This window comes from Culex quinquefasciatus, chromosome 2 (genome assembly GCF_015732765.1).
Source record: "Culex quinquefasciatus strain JHB chromosome 2, VPISU_Cqui_1.0_pri_paternal, whole genome shotgun sequence".
NCBI classification, from domain to species: Eukaryota; Metazoa; Arthropoda; class Insecta; order Diptera; family Culicidae; genus Culex; species Culex quinquefasciatus.
Genome location: NC_051862.1, coordinates 114,646,298 through 114,666,094, shown reverse-complemented (window position 1 = coordinate 114,666,094; position 19,797 = coordinate 114,646,298). Strand labels below are relative to the sequence as shown.

Below are 19,797 nucleotides of genomic sequence, written 5' to 3'. Positions count from 1 at the left end.
TGAATATTTTTCATCGCGAATTCACGTGCTCACGACTAATATATTATCCGTCGACATTTAGCATTTAATGAAGAAGATGCATGCTCCTTCGGTATTCAATAAAAATCCGCGATTTAAATGGGTTACAGTCAGGGCTGTGGAGTCGGAGTCGCAGTCGGAGCCGGAGTCGGTGGAGTCGGGTCTTTTGGGGACCTGGAGTCGGAGTCGGAGCCGGAGTCGACTAAATTCTAAGAGCTGGAGTCGGAGTCGGAGTCGGAGCTGAAGATTTCTGATATCCCGGAGTCGGAGTCGAAGCCGGAGTTATCTTAAATTCAACAAAAAATATGTTTTTTATTTCCTATATAACAGATTAATTTACAAAACAACTTATATTTTTAATTGATTTATCAAATGCCATTATGTTTTTGAAGCTTTTCATTGTGATTGAAAAGCTCTAATTGGGTTATTACACTATAATCACTAAATGATAACCTCATACCTTTCAATTCAAATTTGACCAAATTTCATCCAGTTATTTCAGAAAAAAGTACACACAAAGTCATCTTTTACCCCGATAGTGAATGTCTTAGAAGTTTTCAGTTAAATCTTTTTTTAGGAAAAAATTACGAGGTACATCACTGTTTTTGCAGATCGAAAAAGAGTCACTGACAGTTTAACTTTTGTAACAAATAATCAACAATAATAAAAATCTCTTACTTGGAACTCAACATGCGCATTTTGTTTATAACTGAGTACAAGAAAATCAAAGTGTTGCATTTAAAATAATTGAAACTAACAAAAAATGTCAAAAGAAGTTGCAACAAATTTGAAATAATCATTGATTGTTGATGTTGATTTTAGGTAAACTATTTTAATGTCGTTGCAAATTATCGTTGAACACATCTCAAGAATTGAGCTAATAAAAAATGTATAGAACAAAATATGGGGTTTTAATTTATTTTTCAAATATTATAGATAAAAAAACAGAATCAAAATATTATCAACTGGTACGAATTTTTTCATACAAACACGCCAATATGATGGAAGGTGATAATCATTGCAAATCAATGTACCTTAAAAAAATTAAATATTTGTGATCTAGAAAATATTTTACTTGTAGATATTTGTTTTTTTATTATATTTTAAGTTTTTTCATATATTTTGATGGCGGAACAAGATCATCCATAAAGCTTCGTTTTAGGTGAAGATTCACGAAGTATCGTGCGACTCCATTTTAAAGTATGTAAAATTTTAAAATTAAAATAAATTAAAAAATTCCTGGTTAAAATATTTTCCATGTCACAGAAATTTGAAAAGGACATCTTAAGCGTCCTTTTCACGAAGAAATTGTTTAGATACATTGATTTGCAATAATAATCTCCTTCAGCCATGGCTTAATGCCCATGTACATCTCAAAAACAAAAAAAAAGTTTTTCAAAACTTTTTTTCGTAAAATCGCGATAACTCGTGATGTTTATAAGCAAACCCCTTATGTCTATATATCAACATTTTTGTAATTGTCTGTTCTACAACTTTGTAGAACATTGTTACACTCTAAAAAATAACCCTGCAAAGTTAGAAAAAACACGAAATTTGAAAATGAAAATTTTTGTTCTAGATGAAAAAATGACCCTTCTGAGTCAATGTAGATTCGAAAAGTGCATTAAATTTCCCATAAAATGACATGTTCCAAATTTTTTTACAGTCGAGTAACGAAAAATGGGAGAATTTTTAAAACTTTTTTGGTGTTTTTTTCGATGAAAAATACGTTTTTTTTGAGTTCTGAGTACGCCATCAAATCGGGCGTCTAATTTTACATAAAAGTCCCTTTGACACCAAATTTCTATCTCATCACCGTTTCAGGCTGCAAATTATTGAAAAACACCTCTTTTTTCGCATGTTCAAAAATGGAAGGGGTCGTACCGCCCCTCCGTCACGAGATATCAAAAAACGGACCTCGGATTCGTGATCAGGGAAAAAAGTTACCCCTTAGGACAAAGTTTCACGCAAATCGAAGAGGGGTCGGGGCAACTGCTGTGTGAGTTGGCTGATAATTACCCATATTGGAGCGGTAATTTCAGGCACAGCCTCACTTTTCATAACACTAAATTTGATGACAAATCATAACACTAATTTTGAAGAAGGGGATAATCGTTAAAACATTCAAAATACAATATTTTGTTACATTTATTTATCGATTAACGTAGTATTTGAATACTGGAAGTATCATTGGACGCAGAAAATCGTGATGTTTGTAATGAGCGATTTTTCGGAAGAACATTCTTTCTTTGTACATCATACAGAAATTTCTTGTATTTGAACACGTTTCTTGGCGGACCCATGATTGATAGAACTGGCTTGCTGTCGCAAAATACCTGCTTGTTGAAAGCCGATTGAACGAGTAGGAGCCGATGGTTGTTCCATTAACAGAGCACTAAACTCCAGGTCAGCTTCGTCAACTGTGGTGCCAATTTCTTGGGTTTCTGGAGCACAAGTAGAAGTGCTTGAATTTTTCCGCATTTGAAGACATGAAATGGTTGTTATGGATGAAGAGTCTGATAATGATGATGGTTGAGAAGAAAAGGTTGCAGTTGCTGTCACATTTTCGTTCAACATTTCCTTGTACGTTTCTGGGGTAGTCGAGCGCTGTATACTCCCACTTGTTGACCCTCGTGGTGATGCGTACGAACACTCCTTCATTTGCAAGTCTGATCTGCTTACATCCACTAAAATACATTTCTTTTTCGTGCATGCTTGTTTCTCATAGCAGTTATGCTTCTCAAAGGTATTGGACTCAGAACAATTGATGTTACTAGTCGACGAACTATGTTCCGCTCTCAAACTTGTAAGGGATTTCTGCTGCATGAATTGATCATCCAACGAAGGTAACGGAGAGTTTGAACTTGTATCAGCGGCGGTATCTCGCTGTTTGTTCAAGTTTGCATGTTTTTCTCTCTGATAGTAGATAGCAGAAAAAATAAAAACGTTCAACAGCAGCAAGAAGCATCCCACGCAAACAGTAATTTTGAGCGCCGTTGAATTTGTGTCAAGTTGTGAATTGTCCGACTGGATGGCAGAATCCTTTTGTGTGCTAGGGTTCATTTGATTGCGTTGAGGATGTGTAGCTGCAACCGGTGGCATCACAGTCATATTTGGTGGGCATTCTGAAAACGTTTAGCAAAAATTAAATTTTACTTGAAACAAAAAAACCAACACTTATCATGGATATCGATACACGCATGAAGTTTTTTTCATATCGAGCTGTCAAATATGCAACATGGGGTTAATCTTTCATGGCACTTCGAAAAGTTCAACTCCATGTTGCACTTCTAATATCTCGATACACTTGACTAAAGTATACGCAAGCTTTGAAAAAAATCATACCCCAATAGAGTTATCTAAGAGCGCATGTGTTGCGTGTTGTCCGGCCAGCAAAATCAAATGGTGCGCTAGTGTGCGTAAGCGAAACGTCATAAAGCTCTATAGAGTTACCTAATCTGTATGTGTACGCAAATTCTAAAACCAATATGGCCGCCAAAATTGCTTTATAGAGTTATCTACGTGCGCATGTATTGCGTGTACTTACACGAAGGGTTTTTAGGTTAAAATTTGTACCCGCCAGCAAAAACAAATGGTAAGCTAGTGATCGTGAGATCGGGCTTAGATAACTCTATAGAGCTATCTAAGCCCGATCTCACACACACTAGCACACCATTTGTTTTGCTGGCAGGTACAAAATTTAACCTCACTTTTTTTCGTGTACGTACACGCAATACATGCGCACGTAGATAACTCTATTGTTAAAATGTTTTCAAATAAACAAACTTTTGATAGTTTTTTGGAGCATAAGCTTGAAGTTGTCCTTTTATAACACACCATGGCTAGCAATTTAATTTTAATGAGTATTATTTAAATTTCAATCAGCTTATCACAATCATTACCTGTTGGCACTGTCTGTACGAATGATACAGCATTTGATTCAGTCTTATGTGGCTTTGTCGTGGTTTTAGCTATGGTTATAAGCTTCGGCAGCATGGAAACCGCATCTCTTACTTTACCTAAATTAATTTTGAATGGATTAGTGCAAAAATGCAGAATTATTTTAATTGCACTTATTACCGTCATAATATTCCGGCTTCACTTCCGTAAAGTGGTGGTGACGCATTGGAAGGTAGGCCGAATCATCTGGAGAATGTAGCTGAGGTATAAGACTCAACCACATTGATAATTTATGGCCACGATAGTGACTACGTTTTGCAACGTTACACCCTAAGGAATAATGTATTTCTAAATGTATTCTAAACACTAAAAATATCGTGCTTCTTACCAGACTTACCTATCTCCATGTATATTTGATTTATTGCGTCATACGTTTCCCAATTTTCTAGTTTCAGTAAAGCTTTTTCAGACTCGTCTCTGGTTATATCATCATCGTCGCCGTCGTTGTGTTCCTCACTGTCAATCGACTGTTTGTCAGCCAACGGCCTCAGAAAAGCATTCCAATTATTATTATATTCGTCACTTTCGTCGCCACTGTTCACAACAGCTCTTTCGCTGTAATTTGTAGAACTTCGGAATAATCTCCGGATAAGGTTATTCTTTAGTGGTAATTGTTCTCCAAGCGTCGGTGCTTGGTTCATAGATGTCAGCTTCCTTGCATTGGTATTTTTGTATAAACTCATTTCATTTGTATTTTTGAGTATATTGGGATCCCTAAAAAGTAAATTAATGCTTAATTGTTTTTATCATTATTGTCTTTTAAAATAAATTTTATGTTAATGTAGAAACTTGATGGTTTGTTGTTCCATGGACCACCTCAACGTACGGTATTTGTCCCTATTTTGGGCCTACTAAGCAGAGCCCACTTTTAATTTGATGTACACTCAAACCCCGATGCACAGTGGGCGAAATGGAACCCAAAATCCGACTTAATTGAACGCGGCTGGTTCCCTGGTATGAATAATAGTGTTTCTTATGTAAAAAAATCCGGGGAATCGATTGGTGATGGTTTCATCCACCGCACGAAACGGCAAAGGGTCCATTTTGCCCCAATTCCCCATTTTTTCACACTTTTTCTTGAAAATCGGTCTGTATTTAGAGCGGAGGCTTTATGCGGCCTTCCAAAATGCACTTAACTTATGTAAAAATGTACCAGGAATCCAGTAAAAATAACCACTTGCACCGCAAAAATCATCTAGGGTCCATTTAACCCCAATTCCGCTATAAAAGCATTTTGGCCGTTTTCAAATGTTAGGTCAGATTTTAAAAATCTGAAATTTTTTCTATCGTAAAGATCAGACAATTTTACATAAGAATGACTATTTGCACTTGATAGTTTGACACATTTATGTTGATAAACATAAAATGTATGTGAAAGGCAGTTTATTCTGCGTTAGGGTAAATTGGCCCAAAAGTGATTCTTCAATCTTTTTATTTAGTTTAATTTCTACATCAACATAAATGTGTCAAACTTTCAAGTGCAAATCGTCATTCTTATGTAAAATTGACTGATCTTTACGATAAAAATATTTTCAGATTTTAAAAAAAAACGGCCAAAAATGCTTTTATAGCGGAATTGGGGTTAAATGGACCCTAGATGATTTTTGCGGTGCAAGTAGTTATTTTTACTGGATTCATGGGACATTTTCACATAAGTTAAGTGCATTTTGGAAGGCCGCATAAAGCCTCCGCTCAAATACAGACCGATTTTCAAGAAAAAATGTTAAAAATGGGGAATTGGGGCAAAATGGACCCTTTGCCGTTTCCTGCGGTGGATGAAACCATCACCAATCGATTCCCCGGATTTTTTTACAATAGAAACAGTATTATTCATACCAGGGAACCAGCCGCGTTCAATTAAGTCCGATTTTGGGTTCCATTTCGCCCACTGTGCGATGGTTTGACACCAACGAACGGGGTCACTTTGACACCCCTTTTACACGGAGTTCACACACACTACCAAACGTTTGTTTTGATAGTGTGAGTGAGCGCCGTGTAAACAGTGACAGTTCGTCACTTTTTAGTTTGACTTTGTCAAACCAACAGGGTACAAACTAAAAAGTGTCAAACGGAAAAGTGACCAACCACCGGGGGTTGAGTGTATTCTCGAAGGCTGCGAAGCCTAGTTTGTTTTACATGAAGTTGGTTTTTTAATGCTTAAGGGGTAACATACATGGGTAATTCTCTACCAACTCACACGAAATCGGGAAAAGTTGCCCCGACCCCTCTTCGATTTGCGTAAACCTTTGTCCTAAGGGGTAACTTTTGTCCTTGATCACGAATCCGGTATTTGTCCCTATTTGTCGTACGACCCCTTCCATTTTTGAACATGCGAAAAAAGAGGTGTTTTTCAATAATTTGCAGCCTGAAACGGTGATGAGATAGAAATTTGGTGTCAAAGGGACTTTGATGTAAAATTAGACGCCCGATTTGATGGCGTACTCAGAATTCCAAAAAAACGTATTTTTCATCGAAAAAACACCAAAAAAGTTTTAAAAATTCTCCCATTTTTCGTTACTCGACTGTAAAAAATGTTGGAACATGTCATTTTATAGGAAATTTAATGCACTTTTCGAATCTACATTGACTCAGAAGGGTCATTTTTCATCTAGAACAAAAATTTTCATTTTCAAATTTCGTGTTTTTTCTAACTTTGCAGGGTTATTTTTTAGAGTGTAACAATGTTCTACAAAGTTGTAGAACAGATAATTACAAAAATTTTTATATATAAATATAAGGGGTTTGCCTATAAACATCACGAGTTATCGCGATTTTACGAAAAAAAAGTTTTGAAAAAGTTACTTTTTGCGTTTCTCTTTGTTTCGTCGTCCGTGTCTGTCGCGGGTGATCATGAACGGCCATGATCGATGACGACCAACTTTTTCAAAACTTTTTTTCGTAAAATCGCGATAACTCGTGATGTTTATAAGCAAACCCCTTATGTTTCTATATCAAAATATTTTTGATTGTCTGCTCTACACTTTTGTAGAACATGGTTACACACCTACAACAACCCTGCAAAGATAGAAGAAACACGAAATTCGAAATTCTCTCAGTGAATGAATGAAAAATACGTTGTTGGGCCGTATATAAGATATGCGTGTGGAATTAATTTACCAGTACCCAATGTTTAAAGCAACCTGATAAGTGTTGAGGATGGAAAAAGAGAGACAAGGATGGGCATACACGGAAGTTGAGTAAGATGATAGGATTGTCTCCAAAATTATCGAAAGATATCTGCTCATAATCCTTCCATACTACAAAAGATGTGTATGGGTAAGAGGTGGGCCATCCAGCAAGAAAAAAATTTAAAATGAAAAATTTTGTTCTAAATGAAAAAATGACCCTTCTGGGTCAATGTAGATTCGAAAAGTGCATTAAATTTCCCATAAAATGACATGTTCCAAATTTTTTTACAGTCGAGTAACGGAAAATGGGAGAATTTTTAAAACTTTTTTGGTGTTTTTTTTCGATGAAAAATACGTTTTTTTGGAATTCTGAGTACGCCATCAAATCGGGCGTCTAATTTTACATCAAAGTCCCTTTGACACCAAATTTCTATCTCATCACCGTTTCAGGCTGCAAATTATTGAAAAACACCTCTTTTTTCGCATGTTCAAAAATGGAAGGGGTCGTACCACCCCTCCGTCACGAGATATCAAAAAACGAACCTTGGATTCGTGATCAGGGACAAAAGTTACCCCTTAGGACAATGTTTCACGCAAATCGAAGAGGGGTCGGGGCAACTGCTGTGTGAGTTGGCGGATAATTACCCACATGTAGAAAATCTCAATATTTCATAATTCTGAATATTTATTAAATCCTTTAAAAAGATGAATTCCAATCACTCCTGAAAGTTTCATGAAGATATGTCATGATTTTAGTGAGTAGAAGACGATTTAAGTTTAAACTTTTGCCATGCGCAAAGCGGACTGTCAAACTTTGTGAGCGTTTTTCTCTGAACAAAAAATCAAATTATTCGCTCTTTCTTCCCTCAAATCGAATCGCCACGATTTGTGTTGCATTCGATTCAAAAATTATTCAGCAATTTGCTATTAAATTTTTAAAATTGCCAAAATATTTTTAACTATTGAAACAATTCAATGTTTTAAAATGTTTTCAAAATGCAGAGATTTTGAAACACAAAATGAGCGATTCCCAAACACGGACGGGAATGTCAAGTAGGTACTTATTTTGAGGGGAAAATCACCTGAGCAAGAAGGGGGAAGTAGCGGGCCGAAAACATATATAAGAAAATGCGCCAGTTTTCAGACCATCATTCACGTCTCAGACGTCGGACCGGCAGCAGCAGCAGCAGCAGGAGAGAACCAGAAAACCAGCAGCAGGAGAGAGAGGGACCAGAGCTACAACCAGGGTTACCAGTTCAAAATTTGACAAATCTGGCATAGTATCAATTTAAAATCTGGCAGACAAAAATCTAACAATGGTAACGGGGAGGGAGAATTAATTAGTTCAAAAGAATTTAGAATTCAGGTGGTTTAACTGAGTATATAGCCTCAAAAACCCGAGCAGGGATAAATAACACGGTAATACCAAATTTTGGTATTACTTGGGCAAATAACAGGGACCAAAATGTGCCCTTGGTTGCCCAGTAATAGATGGTAAAATACCATGAAATCATACCAAAGTCTTGTATATGGAAGGGCACAACAATACCAAACCATGTTATTCCAAAGGTAAAATAATACCACAAAATAAAACCATTTCAATACCAAGTTGAGGTCTTCTGGATTTTTGAACATTGCTTGAATACCATACGTAGGTATTGCCATGGTTTTATTTTTAGGTATTCCCGCGCCCTTGGAAAATCTGATTTTGGTATTCCTGTGTATTTATATTCACTTAATATTTTAAAAAGATTACTTGAAGGAAAATTTTCAGGCACTCCATATTTTTCCAACCATTGTCAAAAGTTTTGATAAAAAAAAATCAGGGACTGGCACTAAATACCGTAGTATCGTTATGTCCTGCTATTTCCATATATACATGTTTATATATATTTAATGACACACTGTCGATTTTCGGCAGGGGGGAATATGGGCCATCTCAGTTAACATAAAATTGTATCGCAAAATCTCACCCCTCAGGCCCAATTTCTGCAGGGGTGACGGTATTCGTATATAATTTAATATAAAATATTGCCCACACGTAATTTGAATCCGACCCCTATTCTCAGCAGCCCGGGAACAAGTGGACATCTCCAATACAAACAGAGCGTACCTGTTTTCAGGGTGTGTGGGTCTAAGTTGGCGGCCTATAGGCCACCGACACCGACAGACGGCAATGAGGGCCTCGTCGGAGCTCGACCATTCAATACGTAACTCAAAATTCGTATGAGGAACTTTTTTATCGTGACGGCTTTCGCGGTACGCTCCCTCAAACTGTTCTGGGATAATATTTGAACATGGCGTATCTCTAAACAAGTTTTTCAAGAAAATGATTCTATAATGCTTATTTTGTCGTTTTAAGCCGAAACAAGCCAAAAACTATATTAATTTAAACAATTTGCCATTTTCAAATATCTGGCTAGATGATATGGTATACTCGAAGTGTATGCACGGCGTGTAAACCTGAGGTGCTGTTCAGACCAGGCTTGCCACAAATACAGATTTTTCAGCACAGGCCCGAAACACAAACGATTTTTTTTTACTGTTAAAATAAATTTGAGCAGTTTTTGTTAAATTGGCCAAAAAGATAAACATTATTAGCATCTTTTGGCATGTTCAGTTTTTGGTAAGAATATTATTCTTTAAAGTTATACTCGATTGAGTGTTTGGTATGTGCCAAAAAAATCTGTATTTGTGGCAAGCCTGGTTCAGACGTGTTCGTGTACATGGAGGCATGTTCGCGTGCGAGTTCATAGGTTCGAGTTTACACACGACGATGGTGTTCGTTTGTGTACAAAATCCGCTCGCACGCAGACTGAACGCGGTGCAGGGAACACTGGTAATAATACCTTTCTCTGGTATTAATACCAAATTTTGGTATTCCTGGACCCTTTAAAAATTTAAAAATTTAAAAATTTTCTTAAGGATTATGCAAGAGCAACATGGGAGCGAGTTGTGGCGCTATAACCACGGCAAATAGTGTCCAGGGCATTCGTGGAAATACAATGTCCCATCCCAGAGGGTCCCGGAGTACCAAACCTTCTTAGCATGGTGCTCCCAACGAATACAACCAAATCTCGGAGCGTATGGTGGTGTGTCCCCACGCTTCTTCCTCCCCTGTCGATTCAGAATTGTGTTGTTGTTCGAACACTCAGTGCTCAAACTCAACCCAATTACGAGTCATCTCTGCGATACGGCTTTACGCAGTAGGCCTGGCCGCTTTAACGCTTGTGATGTCTCAATGCATTTCAATGCAATGGCGCACTACAAATGTTAATAAATGACAAGAAGAGTGCTAGGCGTCATCTAACCTAAGGCACTCTCCAGGATCCCTTCGAAAGATTGGCTGCGCTAGGGTCTGATTAGATTAGATTAGATTAAGGATTATGCAAGAGCAACATGTGGTATCGTACCAATTTAAGGTATTGTTTTGATATTGCAAAATTGCAGAATTTGCCAATGATCGAACATCACATTTTGGTATTCTTTTGGTATTACAGTATTTTATCAAATTCCTCTGAAACGATGGGAAAATTTTGACCAATTTTGGCAAAATAATTAATTTTACGCCAAAATTATGTCTCAAAGCGAATGCTTTCATTGAAAACCGGAAATTTAAAACTTGATTTTAAACATTTTTGATATACCCCTTACAGAAATGACTTGAAATTGTGGAAAATTTTCTAAGTCAGGATGCCACATTTTGGTATTATTTTGGTATTGAAAGGTTTCATCAAATTCCTCTGAAACTATGGGAAAATGTTGACCAATTTTGACAAAATGATTAATTTTGCGCTAAAATTATGTCTCAAAGCGAATGCTTTCATTGAAAACCGGAAACTTTAAACTTGATTTTAAACATTTTTGATATACCGCTTACATAAATGACTTGAAATTGTGGAAAATTTTTCTAAGTCAGGATGCCACATTTTGGTATTATTTTGGCATTGAAAGGTTTCATCAAATTCCTCTGAAACTATGGGAAAATGTTGACCAATTTTGACAAAATGATTAATTTTGCGCTAAAATTATGTCTCAAAGCGAATGCTTTCATTGAAAACCGGAAACTTCAAACTTGATTTTAAACATTTTTGATATACCCCCTACAGAAATGACTTGAAATTGTGGACAATTTTCTAGGTCAGGATGCTACATTTTGGTATTATTTTGGTATTGAAAGGTTTCATCAATTTTCTCTGAAACTATGGGATTTTTTTTTAAATTTTGACGAGATAATTAATTTTACGCTAAAATGACTTGGAACCCAAAAATGTTAAAGATGATTTAAAACATTTGTGTGATATACCCACCAATATTTTTTTTCAAAAACGTTGAAATTTATCTAAGTCGGGATAACCAAATATTTTGAAAAACGAGTTAATCGACAGATTATTGAATTTTGGTGAATTTCAATTCAGTTTCATTTTAATAATAATTATTTTTCAATCTTGTTATTTTTCAGAAGCTTCAAGAACTTCAAGCACAGGCCGTTCATCAATGACAAATGCACTCGGTGTGGTGAAGAATATCACTAAGGGCAACATGGAATCATCAGGTGAGTAGATTTGGCTGTTGCATATGGACCATTTCCGTTTTTTTTTACTAACTGCAACTGTTGCACTAAAAAAAATCAAATCAAATTATTCGCTCTACAGTTTTGCCTTGGCGTTCTCGATTGCGAGATTCCTACTCGAAACTAGGTGTCCGAAGGTTTGATTGTTGAGGCAATTGCAAACATCTTTTTACACCTTAGCTTCCATCCACCCCGGGATTCGAACTGACGACCTTTGGATTGTTAGTCCAACTGCCTACCAGCGACTCCACCGAGACAGGACCCAGGGAGACGACTCCGACACCTGGACTGAGCTAACGACCTAACCTTTTTAGGTTAGTCCGGGGCCAACATTTACTTCCCGTCCGACGGAAGGCGTGATCAGGCAAATCTCGTCTCGAAAAATGCCACCGGGACCGTCTGGGATCAAACCCAGGCCGACTGGGTGAGAGGCAATCACGCTTACCCCTACACCACGGTCCCGGTGTTGCACTAAAAATGGTATGAAAATACCAAATTTTGATATTATTTGTGCAAATACCAGCGACCATAATGTGCCCTTGGTTGCCCAGTAATAGATGGTAAAATACCATGAAATCATACCAAAATCATGTATGTGGAAGACCACAGAAATACCAAAATATGATTTTCCAAGGGCGCAGGAATACCTAAAAATAAAACCATGGTAATACCAAGTTTTGGTATTCAAGCAATGTCCAAAAATCCAGAAGACCTCAACTTGGTATTGAAATGGTTTTGAAATGGTAAATGGTATTGTTGTGCCCTTCCACATACTAGACTTTGGTATGATTTCATGATATTTTACCATCTATTACTGGGCAACCAAGGGCACATTTTGGTCGCTGTTATTTGCCCAAGTAATACCAAAATTTGGTATTCCCGTGTTATTTACCCCTGCTCGGGTAGTGGCACAATTAAAGAAGAAACCCCCCAATGTTATTACATATTTGAAAAGATAATTGATTTTCCTACATAGAAATGACATGCATAATGAACAATATTATACCTGTGCTTTTCCTGAAATGAAAATGTAGCATGACGGGACAACATCGTAAAACTGGAATTTTAAAAGGCACAACAAAAAAAATCGACACAGTTTTGCCAGATTGATTTTTTAAAACTTTTGCTCTTCTACACATTATCACAAATTGAAAAACGAATCTTTTTCTCCTTGAACTGAAAGATTTGGTTGAGATTTGAGTTTTTGCCAGCCATTTCTTTTCGTGACGGGACAACGAAAGGAGCAGATTTATGAAAAAACTCCTCTCACATTCAATGACTTGCAGACCTTATTTGGTCAATATTTTTGGCATTTCAGATAAGAAAACGCATCTGAAGCACATTGCAATTATTAGATCATAATTAAATGAAATTTTTCATATAAAAAATCACATTGAAAATTGAAAAAAGTGACATTTTGGTGTAGCTTCGCTAAGAATCGGTCATATGAGCAAAATCGGTCAACATTAACCCATTGATACATGAAGGTGAAGTTTGTATGGGAAAATTGAAAAAAATGTATGGAATTTCTTACGGTTTGATCTGCACGGTACGCTACACAGAAAAAATATGTAAATTTACACAGCACGTAATTACTGTTTCTTATGTAAACTCACTCAATGTAATGTTGAAATAAGATGTAAAGAGTAAAAAGTCATAGAAATTACTCCAATGTAAATCTAAATCTAATGTACATCATGAATCTAATGGAAACATTGAGCATGGAAACTCAAATCTGATGAATTTCTACCCGTGTTCAGCTTCCTGTGAATTCCTCAAAAATCAAACAATCCACATTAACAACCCCTGGGTCTTTTGTGGTCTCTATTGCAAGTATCTGCTCGAACCTACACAGAAAAAAATATTCCTGTAAATTTACATTATTTATCATGTACTAAAAGGTATCATGATAAATGATGTATATTTACTTTAGGTTCATTGGAAATTTACATTAGATTCATTGGAAATTAGGCAGTGGGTCCAGGCAGTGGGCAAGCGAAATATGAGAGCGATAGAAAGAGAACCTGTTCAATACTATGTGTCTAGTTTTGTAATGAAATTTGATGTTTTGCAACCCTGACAACTAACCATAGACAATAATAAGTGTACTTACCCTAGTTACCTAAACCACCTGTAAAACACACACAAATTACATGCAAACACACAAATACACAACATACCAACTTGTAAGCCCTACACCAAACATGTAAATACCTACAGACAAAACGACACAAATTGTACAGACATACACAAACCCCAAAACCAGCACCACTGCTACGCTAGATCTGTCATCTCGGCGCAGCATAACAGATGTAAACACAAAGCATAATTGAATAAAACTTAAGTCTACAACGAACCGTCGCGGAGTTCAGTTCGCTCAAGAGTAAAATGCGAAGTTTTACTTAAAACTAACGTCCGAAATACTAGTTAGTACGCGCGTGAGTGATTAGTACGGAAAGGAGCATGCAAGGAGAGGGGAATTAAGGAAAGTAAAAGGACGGAGCATGCAGCAGGAGTGGAAGGAAGTTCATGCAGGAAAAGGTTCTGGGAAGTGAAGTTTGAGGACACAGGCCGTCGGTGATCCGGGACGGCCGAAACTTGTGTCCAGTGCGTGGACAGAACCAAATATAACTATTTTTAGTTCGGGTAGTTTTGAAGTCAACGTTTGGCAGAAATACATTGGATATATGATTTACATTAAATAGGAATTTACAGGAAGCCGGACACGGGTGGGCCTCGTGGCGCAGGGGTAGCGGCTTCGGCTGCCGATCCCGATGATGCTATGAGACGCGGGTTCGATTCCCGCCTTATCCACTGAGCTTCTATCGGATGGTGAAGTAAAACGTCGGTCCCGGTTTCTCCTGTCTCGTCAGAGGCGCTGGAGCAGAAATCCCACGTTAGAGGAAGGCCATGCCCCGGGGGGCGTAGTGCCAACAGTTTCGTTTTTCGTTTCGTTTTTCGGACACGGGTAGAAATTCATCAGATTTGAGTTTCCATGCTCAACGTTTCCAGTAGATTCATGATTTACATTAGATTTAGATTTACATTGGAGTAATTTCCATGACTTTTTACTCTTTACATCATATTTCAACATTACATTGGGTGAGTTTACATAAGAAACAGTAATTACGTGCTGTGTAAATTTACATATTTTTTTCTGTGTAGGAGTCCGAAGGCTTGAATGGGGAGAGCACCCAAACCTCTTTCTACTCCAAGGAACCTTCCACCCCAGTGTTTGAACTGACAACCTTTGGATTGCGAGTCCAACCGCCGGCAGCGATTCCACCGGAGTAGGCTTGGTTTGGTGTGTTGTTTGTACTTATGGCATGGAGACGACTCCTACACCTGGAATGATTTAACGGCCTAACAACCAAGGCCGGGACCGACATTAAACTTCCTCATCCGATGGAAGGTTGGAGCAGATGGGAATCGAACCCAGAATAATTCGTTTACAAAGCGGACAGCGTAACCATTCGGCCACGCACTGCCACTGAAATAATTTCTGTAAATTCCTATTTAATGTAAATCATATATGGGTAATTCTCTACCAACTCACACGAAATCGGGAAAAGTTGCCCCGACCCCTCTTCGATTTGCGTGAAACTATTTCTATCTCATCACCGTTTCAGGCTGCAAATTGTTGAAAACACCTCTTTTTTCGCATGTTCAAAAATGGAAGGGGTCGTACCGCCCCTCCGTCACGAGATATCAAAAAACGGACCTCGGATTCGTGATCAGGGACAAAAGTTACCCCTTAGGACAAAGTTTCACGCAAATCGAAGAGGGGTCGGGGCAACTGCTGTGTGAGTTGGCGGAGAATTACCCATATGAAGTCAACGTCTGGCAGAAATACATTGGATATGGGCCATATCCAATGTATTTCTGCCAGACGTTGACTTCAAAACTACCCGAACTAAAAATAGTTACGTTTGGTTCTCTTTCTATCGCTCTCATACTTCGCTGGCTCACTGCCTGAGCTTCGACCTGAACAAGTTGATGCTTAAGCCGCTCGTTTATAAAATGCGAAGATGGCTCAGTCAGCAGCGGGTAGCAGCAGTAACACCGAACATCCTACCCGTCGTCCGTTCGATTCCAGTCCAGTGTTATTTCACTTGGCCGTCGACGAGAAAGCGTCCCTTACCTGTGAAACAACTTTTTATAATCAGAATTTCCTTTTGCTGCCCGCTTCAATCATTTTAAAATAGAACATAGGCCACACCCTTTTCCTACTGCAATCCAAGTCGAGCTTCTCATTCCCATTGGCCAATCAGAATTAGTTGATTTGAACTAATGTAAATTCCAAAACTAATGTATATTCCAAAACTAATGTAAATTCCAAAACTAATGTAAATTTTCAAAACTAATGTAAATATACATCATTTATCATGATACCTTTTGTAATAATGTAAATTTACAGGAATATTTTTTTCGGTGTACTTCCATCCAAATATTCTCAAAAGTGAGATTCTCATTGAAAATTTAATGCTCTACAACTTTGTAGAACATACCAAAGCTGTAAAACTTGAACCTGAAAAGTTATTAGTGATTTAAAAAGTCATTTTTGAATGAAAAACATTTTTTTCACCAACTTTAGGCTTGGGTATCAATGGGTTAATCTCAACCAATTTCGCTCAACATTGGCCCAGACGCTTACAATAACCCAATAAACCGTTTTCCGCTTGAGGAGCAGGTGGTCATTTTTTTCTGGGCACCCTAACGCACACACAAGTGTTAAAAATCTCAATTTTCAAGCTGCGTTACCTCTGGACCTTCAGCTCGAGTCGAGCCAGAACTTTATTTTAAAGAAAATTGGACGTAGAATTGATTGGCGTTGTCGATTCAAAAAAATCAAATTATTCGCTCTACAGCATTGCCTTGGCGTTCTCGAATGCGAGATTCCTACTCGAAACTAGGTGTTCGAAGGCTTGATTGTTGAGGCAATTGCAAACCACTTTTTACACCTAAGCTTCCATCCACCTCGGGATTCGAACTGATGACCTTTGGATTGTTAGTCCAACTGCCTACCAGCGACTCCACCGAGGCAGGACCCAGGGAGACGACGCCTACACCTGGACTGAGCTAACGACCTAACCTCTAGGTTAGACCGGGACCAACATTTACTTCCCTGTCCGACGGAAGGCGTGATCAGACAAATCTCGTCTCAAATTTGCCACCGGGACCTTCTGGGATCGAACCCAGGCCGACTGGGTGAGAGGCAACCACGCTTGCCCCTACACCACGGTCCCGCGTTGTCAATTAATTTCATCAATTTTCATTTGAAAGTTTACAGCTACAGATACCACAGAGAACAGATGTACATCTAGGCTCTAACTTGTGTGTAAACACTGTTGCACTAAAAAAATACGTTGCATACAATCTTGCATTAAAGAAATTAGAGTGTGAAGGATACTCTGTGCAGATACTTCTTGTTTGTTGATATACGAACGAGATAAACTGAATGAAATTTAAATAAAATTGAACTTCAAAAATTACTGTCTGATGATTGGATTTAAGAGAAATGTACTGCCCATATTCGTATAAATGTCCCATATGCAAAAACAGCAAACTGAGAAAAACGCAAGGCAAGTTTGTCCCACACATAAGGCTACGTGTAAAGTTTTCACGAAAAAACGGGAATTCCCTAAGATTTCTAGAACAAAGTACTAGATGTTATAGGCTCTTTTGAAAGAGCGCACGATTTTGAACCAAACTGCACAATAACTCAAAAGTAATGAAAATGCACATGGGACATTTATGCGATCAGGGACAGTGTACACATTTTAAAACTTCAGGCTTAGCTTTAATCAAATCAGCATTTTTTCGCTATCAAACATATTTTCAAATGTTTTGAACAATGTAGCAAATCCATTTAACATACCCTGTCTTTGCAAAGTTTGTCAGATATCGCACTAAAATCCTACTGATTTGTATGTCATCCTCCGTATAATTCGTTGAAAATAATGGTGACAGTGGAAGTCCAAAAGTGAAAGGCACGTCTTCGCCACGAACCGAACCTCCGCGCTAAAACAAAGTTTTATTTTAAAGCACTTTTTGACTACTATAACAATACCAACTAAATACCTGAGGAAACTCACGTTCGCCAGATTGATGTCTAAAGTGTAAAAAGTATGATTTTCCTTTCAACAGATTATGTAAATAACCAAGTCGAACTAACGGTGCTGCAGTATGTCCATCGCTCAGCAACTCAAGAATTGTGTCACGATATCCTAATGGATTTCTGGGAGTATGCTCCCAATCGGTATACTCATTCTAAAATTGGAAAATGGAATCACTCGTATTTTATTTAATAGTGGAAACTAGATCAACTAACCTTCAAAGCTGAATAAATTTCTTTCAAATGAATGTGAAAAATATTGCGTACATACGTTCTAAGAATGCGATCACGACGTGTCTCATTGAAGCCAAACTCAAGATCTTGTGCACTCAAATCATTAAAAGATTCATATGAGGTCAGTCCGAACAGCAGTTGTCGTGTTGGAAAGTTGGCAAATTCTATTCCATTTGTGCTGGTAATGAATTAACATAAAAGTTAGAGGATAATTCGTTCATATATATCTACATCATTTGCATTTACCTAGTTATAGCTGAGCCAGATGGCAGCTCAGGGAAACGTAAATGAATTGTGTTTGGATTTATTATTACAGTTCCATCCACAAAAGGGGCGTATCCAGGAAGAAATCTAGAAAATGAAATTAATCAAATTATCACTCTTGCATAAATGAAAAAATAAATCAGTTACCTGGGGTTTTCTTGTACTATTTCTAAAAGTTCTGAAACTGATTTCGTTCGTAAACATGGAGCCAGATCCTCGGTTAACACGTTTAGTCGGCATCCAGTTTGCTCTGCAACAACTCTCTTTACTGCCAACGGTTCTCTTTGTATTGCCCATGGTGATAATGCTGAACCACTCAGTAGAATAACTCGATGTATTAAATCTAGAAAAAAAGCATAAACACATATTTGAATACGAAATTGAGCCCGAATCCCAAATATGGGCTTGATTGGTTGCGACAGAACCTGACGCTTTGATTTTGAAGTTTAAATGGGAAAAAATAAAATAATATCGAAGCGTTTTGGTTTTTATCAGTTTCGAGTATCTTTACGATTTTTGCATTTTAAAAAATCTAACGAGCTCATAGTTCATGTTCCAGGGAACAACTTTGCCAAAGGGTGCGAAAATATTCGTCAAATATTAAAAATGGAACATAGTTTAACACCACCGCTGAAAACATCAACTTTGACCCAGATTTGAGGATGGCCCATAAATCTGTGTTTTGTGGATGAACCCTTATTTAAATTTTTCGTTTATTTGTAAATAAAGTACATTAAAAAAGAAAATCCCGTTTTACGCCAAAACCCCCCAATGACGCTCCCCCGATTTGCGCTCAAACCTCGAAATAACGCTCCCCAGAATTGCGCTTTTCCTCGGTTTGCGCCCCACAAAAAGAGTTCATTTTGGGAATTTATTGTACATATATGTACAATAAATTCCCAACTATAGTTATATTTAAAAAACTGGTTTGAAAGATTGGTCTTAGCAAGGGTCTAAGTTTGTTTTTTATGCTTTACACTGCAAATATGAAATTTACCGGAAGTTCCGGATTACCGAAACTGTTGCCCCCGAAAAAGCCCCGGGAAAAAAACCTTCTCCTCAAATCAAATGCAACTGGAAGCAACCCGCCGATACATTCGACTGCCGCAGTGCACAGAACCCTCGTCAGAGCTAGTTTTACAGATTGGAATCAAAAAATGGACACCCTTTCCTTTCATTTACCGCCAAAACATTTGAAATCGGCTTATTTCCGTTTTTTGAGCGATTTCCTTCAACGTTCGACATTTCGGATGAACTTTTCTTTTGTTCTACTAGGGGAATTGGGGGTAAAACGGTCAAATTGGCAAACATTGTTGTATTAAAATTTTGCCATTCTGGTGCGTTTGAAAGGTCAAATTTGATGTAACAATGCCTAATTTACTGTAAAAATGAATTACATCGCTTCAAAGTAGCGATATTTACGAAAAAATAATTATTTTCTATTTAAACCGAATGTCGAAATAATCATTTAACCCCAATGCACCCCCGAATCAGTTTTCGCGGTG

At 37.6% G+C, this 19,797-nt stretch overlaps 1 protein-coding gene across 4 annotated transcripts in view; it reads right to left on the bottom strand.

Moving 5' to 3' along the window:
- Positions 1–2,148: 2,148 nt before the first annotated feature.
- The window catches only part of LOC6042604 (neuroligin-1), a 51,224-nt gene continuing 33,575 nt past the window's right edge, over positions 2,149–19,797 (bottom strand). For 3 of the 4 annotated variants that reach the window (XM_038253806.1, XM_038253805.1, XM_038253808.1), the window contains 9 exons: positions 18,440–18,635; positions 18,275–18,379; positions 18,011–18,206; positions 17,761–17,949; positions 17,558–17,700; positions 4,307–4,692; positions 4,099–4,248; positions 3,921–4,037; positions 2,149–3,143 (listed from right to left, as the gene is read on the bottom strand). In XM_038253806.1, the coding sequence (XP_038109734.1) occupies positions 2,275–3,143; positions 3,921–4,037; positions 4,099–4,248; positions 4,307–4,692; positions 17,558–17,700; positions 17,761–17,949; positions 18,011–18,206; positions 18,275–18,379; positions 18,440–18,635 (2,351 nt within the window). In that variant the 3' untranslated portion in view covers positions 2,149–2,274. The remainder of the gene's footprint in view (positions 3,144–3,920; positions 4,038–4,098; positions 4,249–4,306; positions 4,693–17,557; positions 17,701–17,760; positions 17,950–18,010; positions 18,207–18,274; positions 18,380–18,439; positions 18,636–19,797) is intronic. The other variant, XM_038253807.1, reaches the window with a different exon arrangement.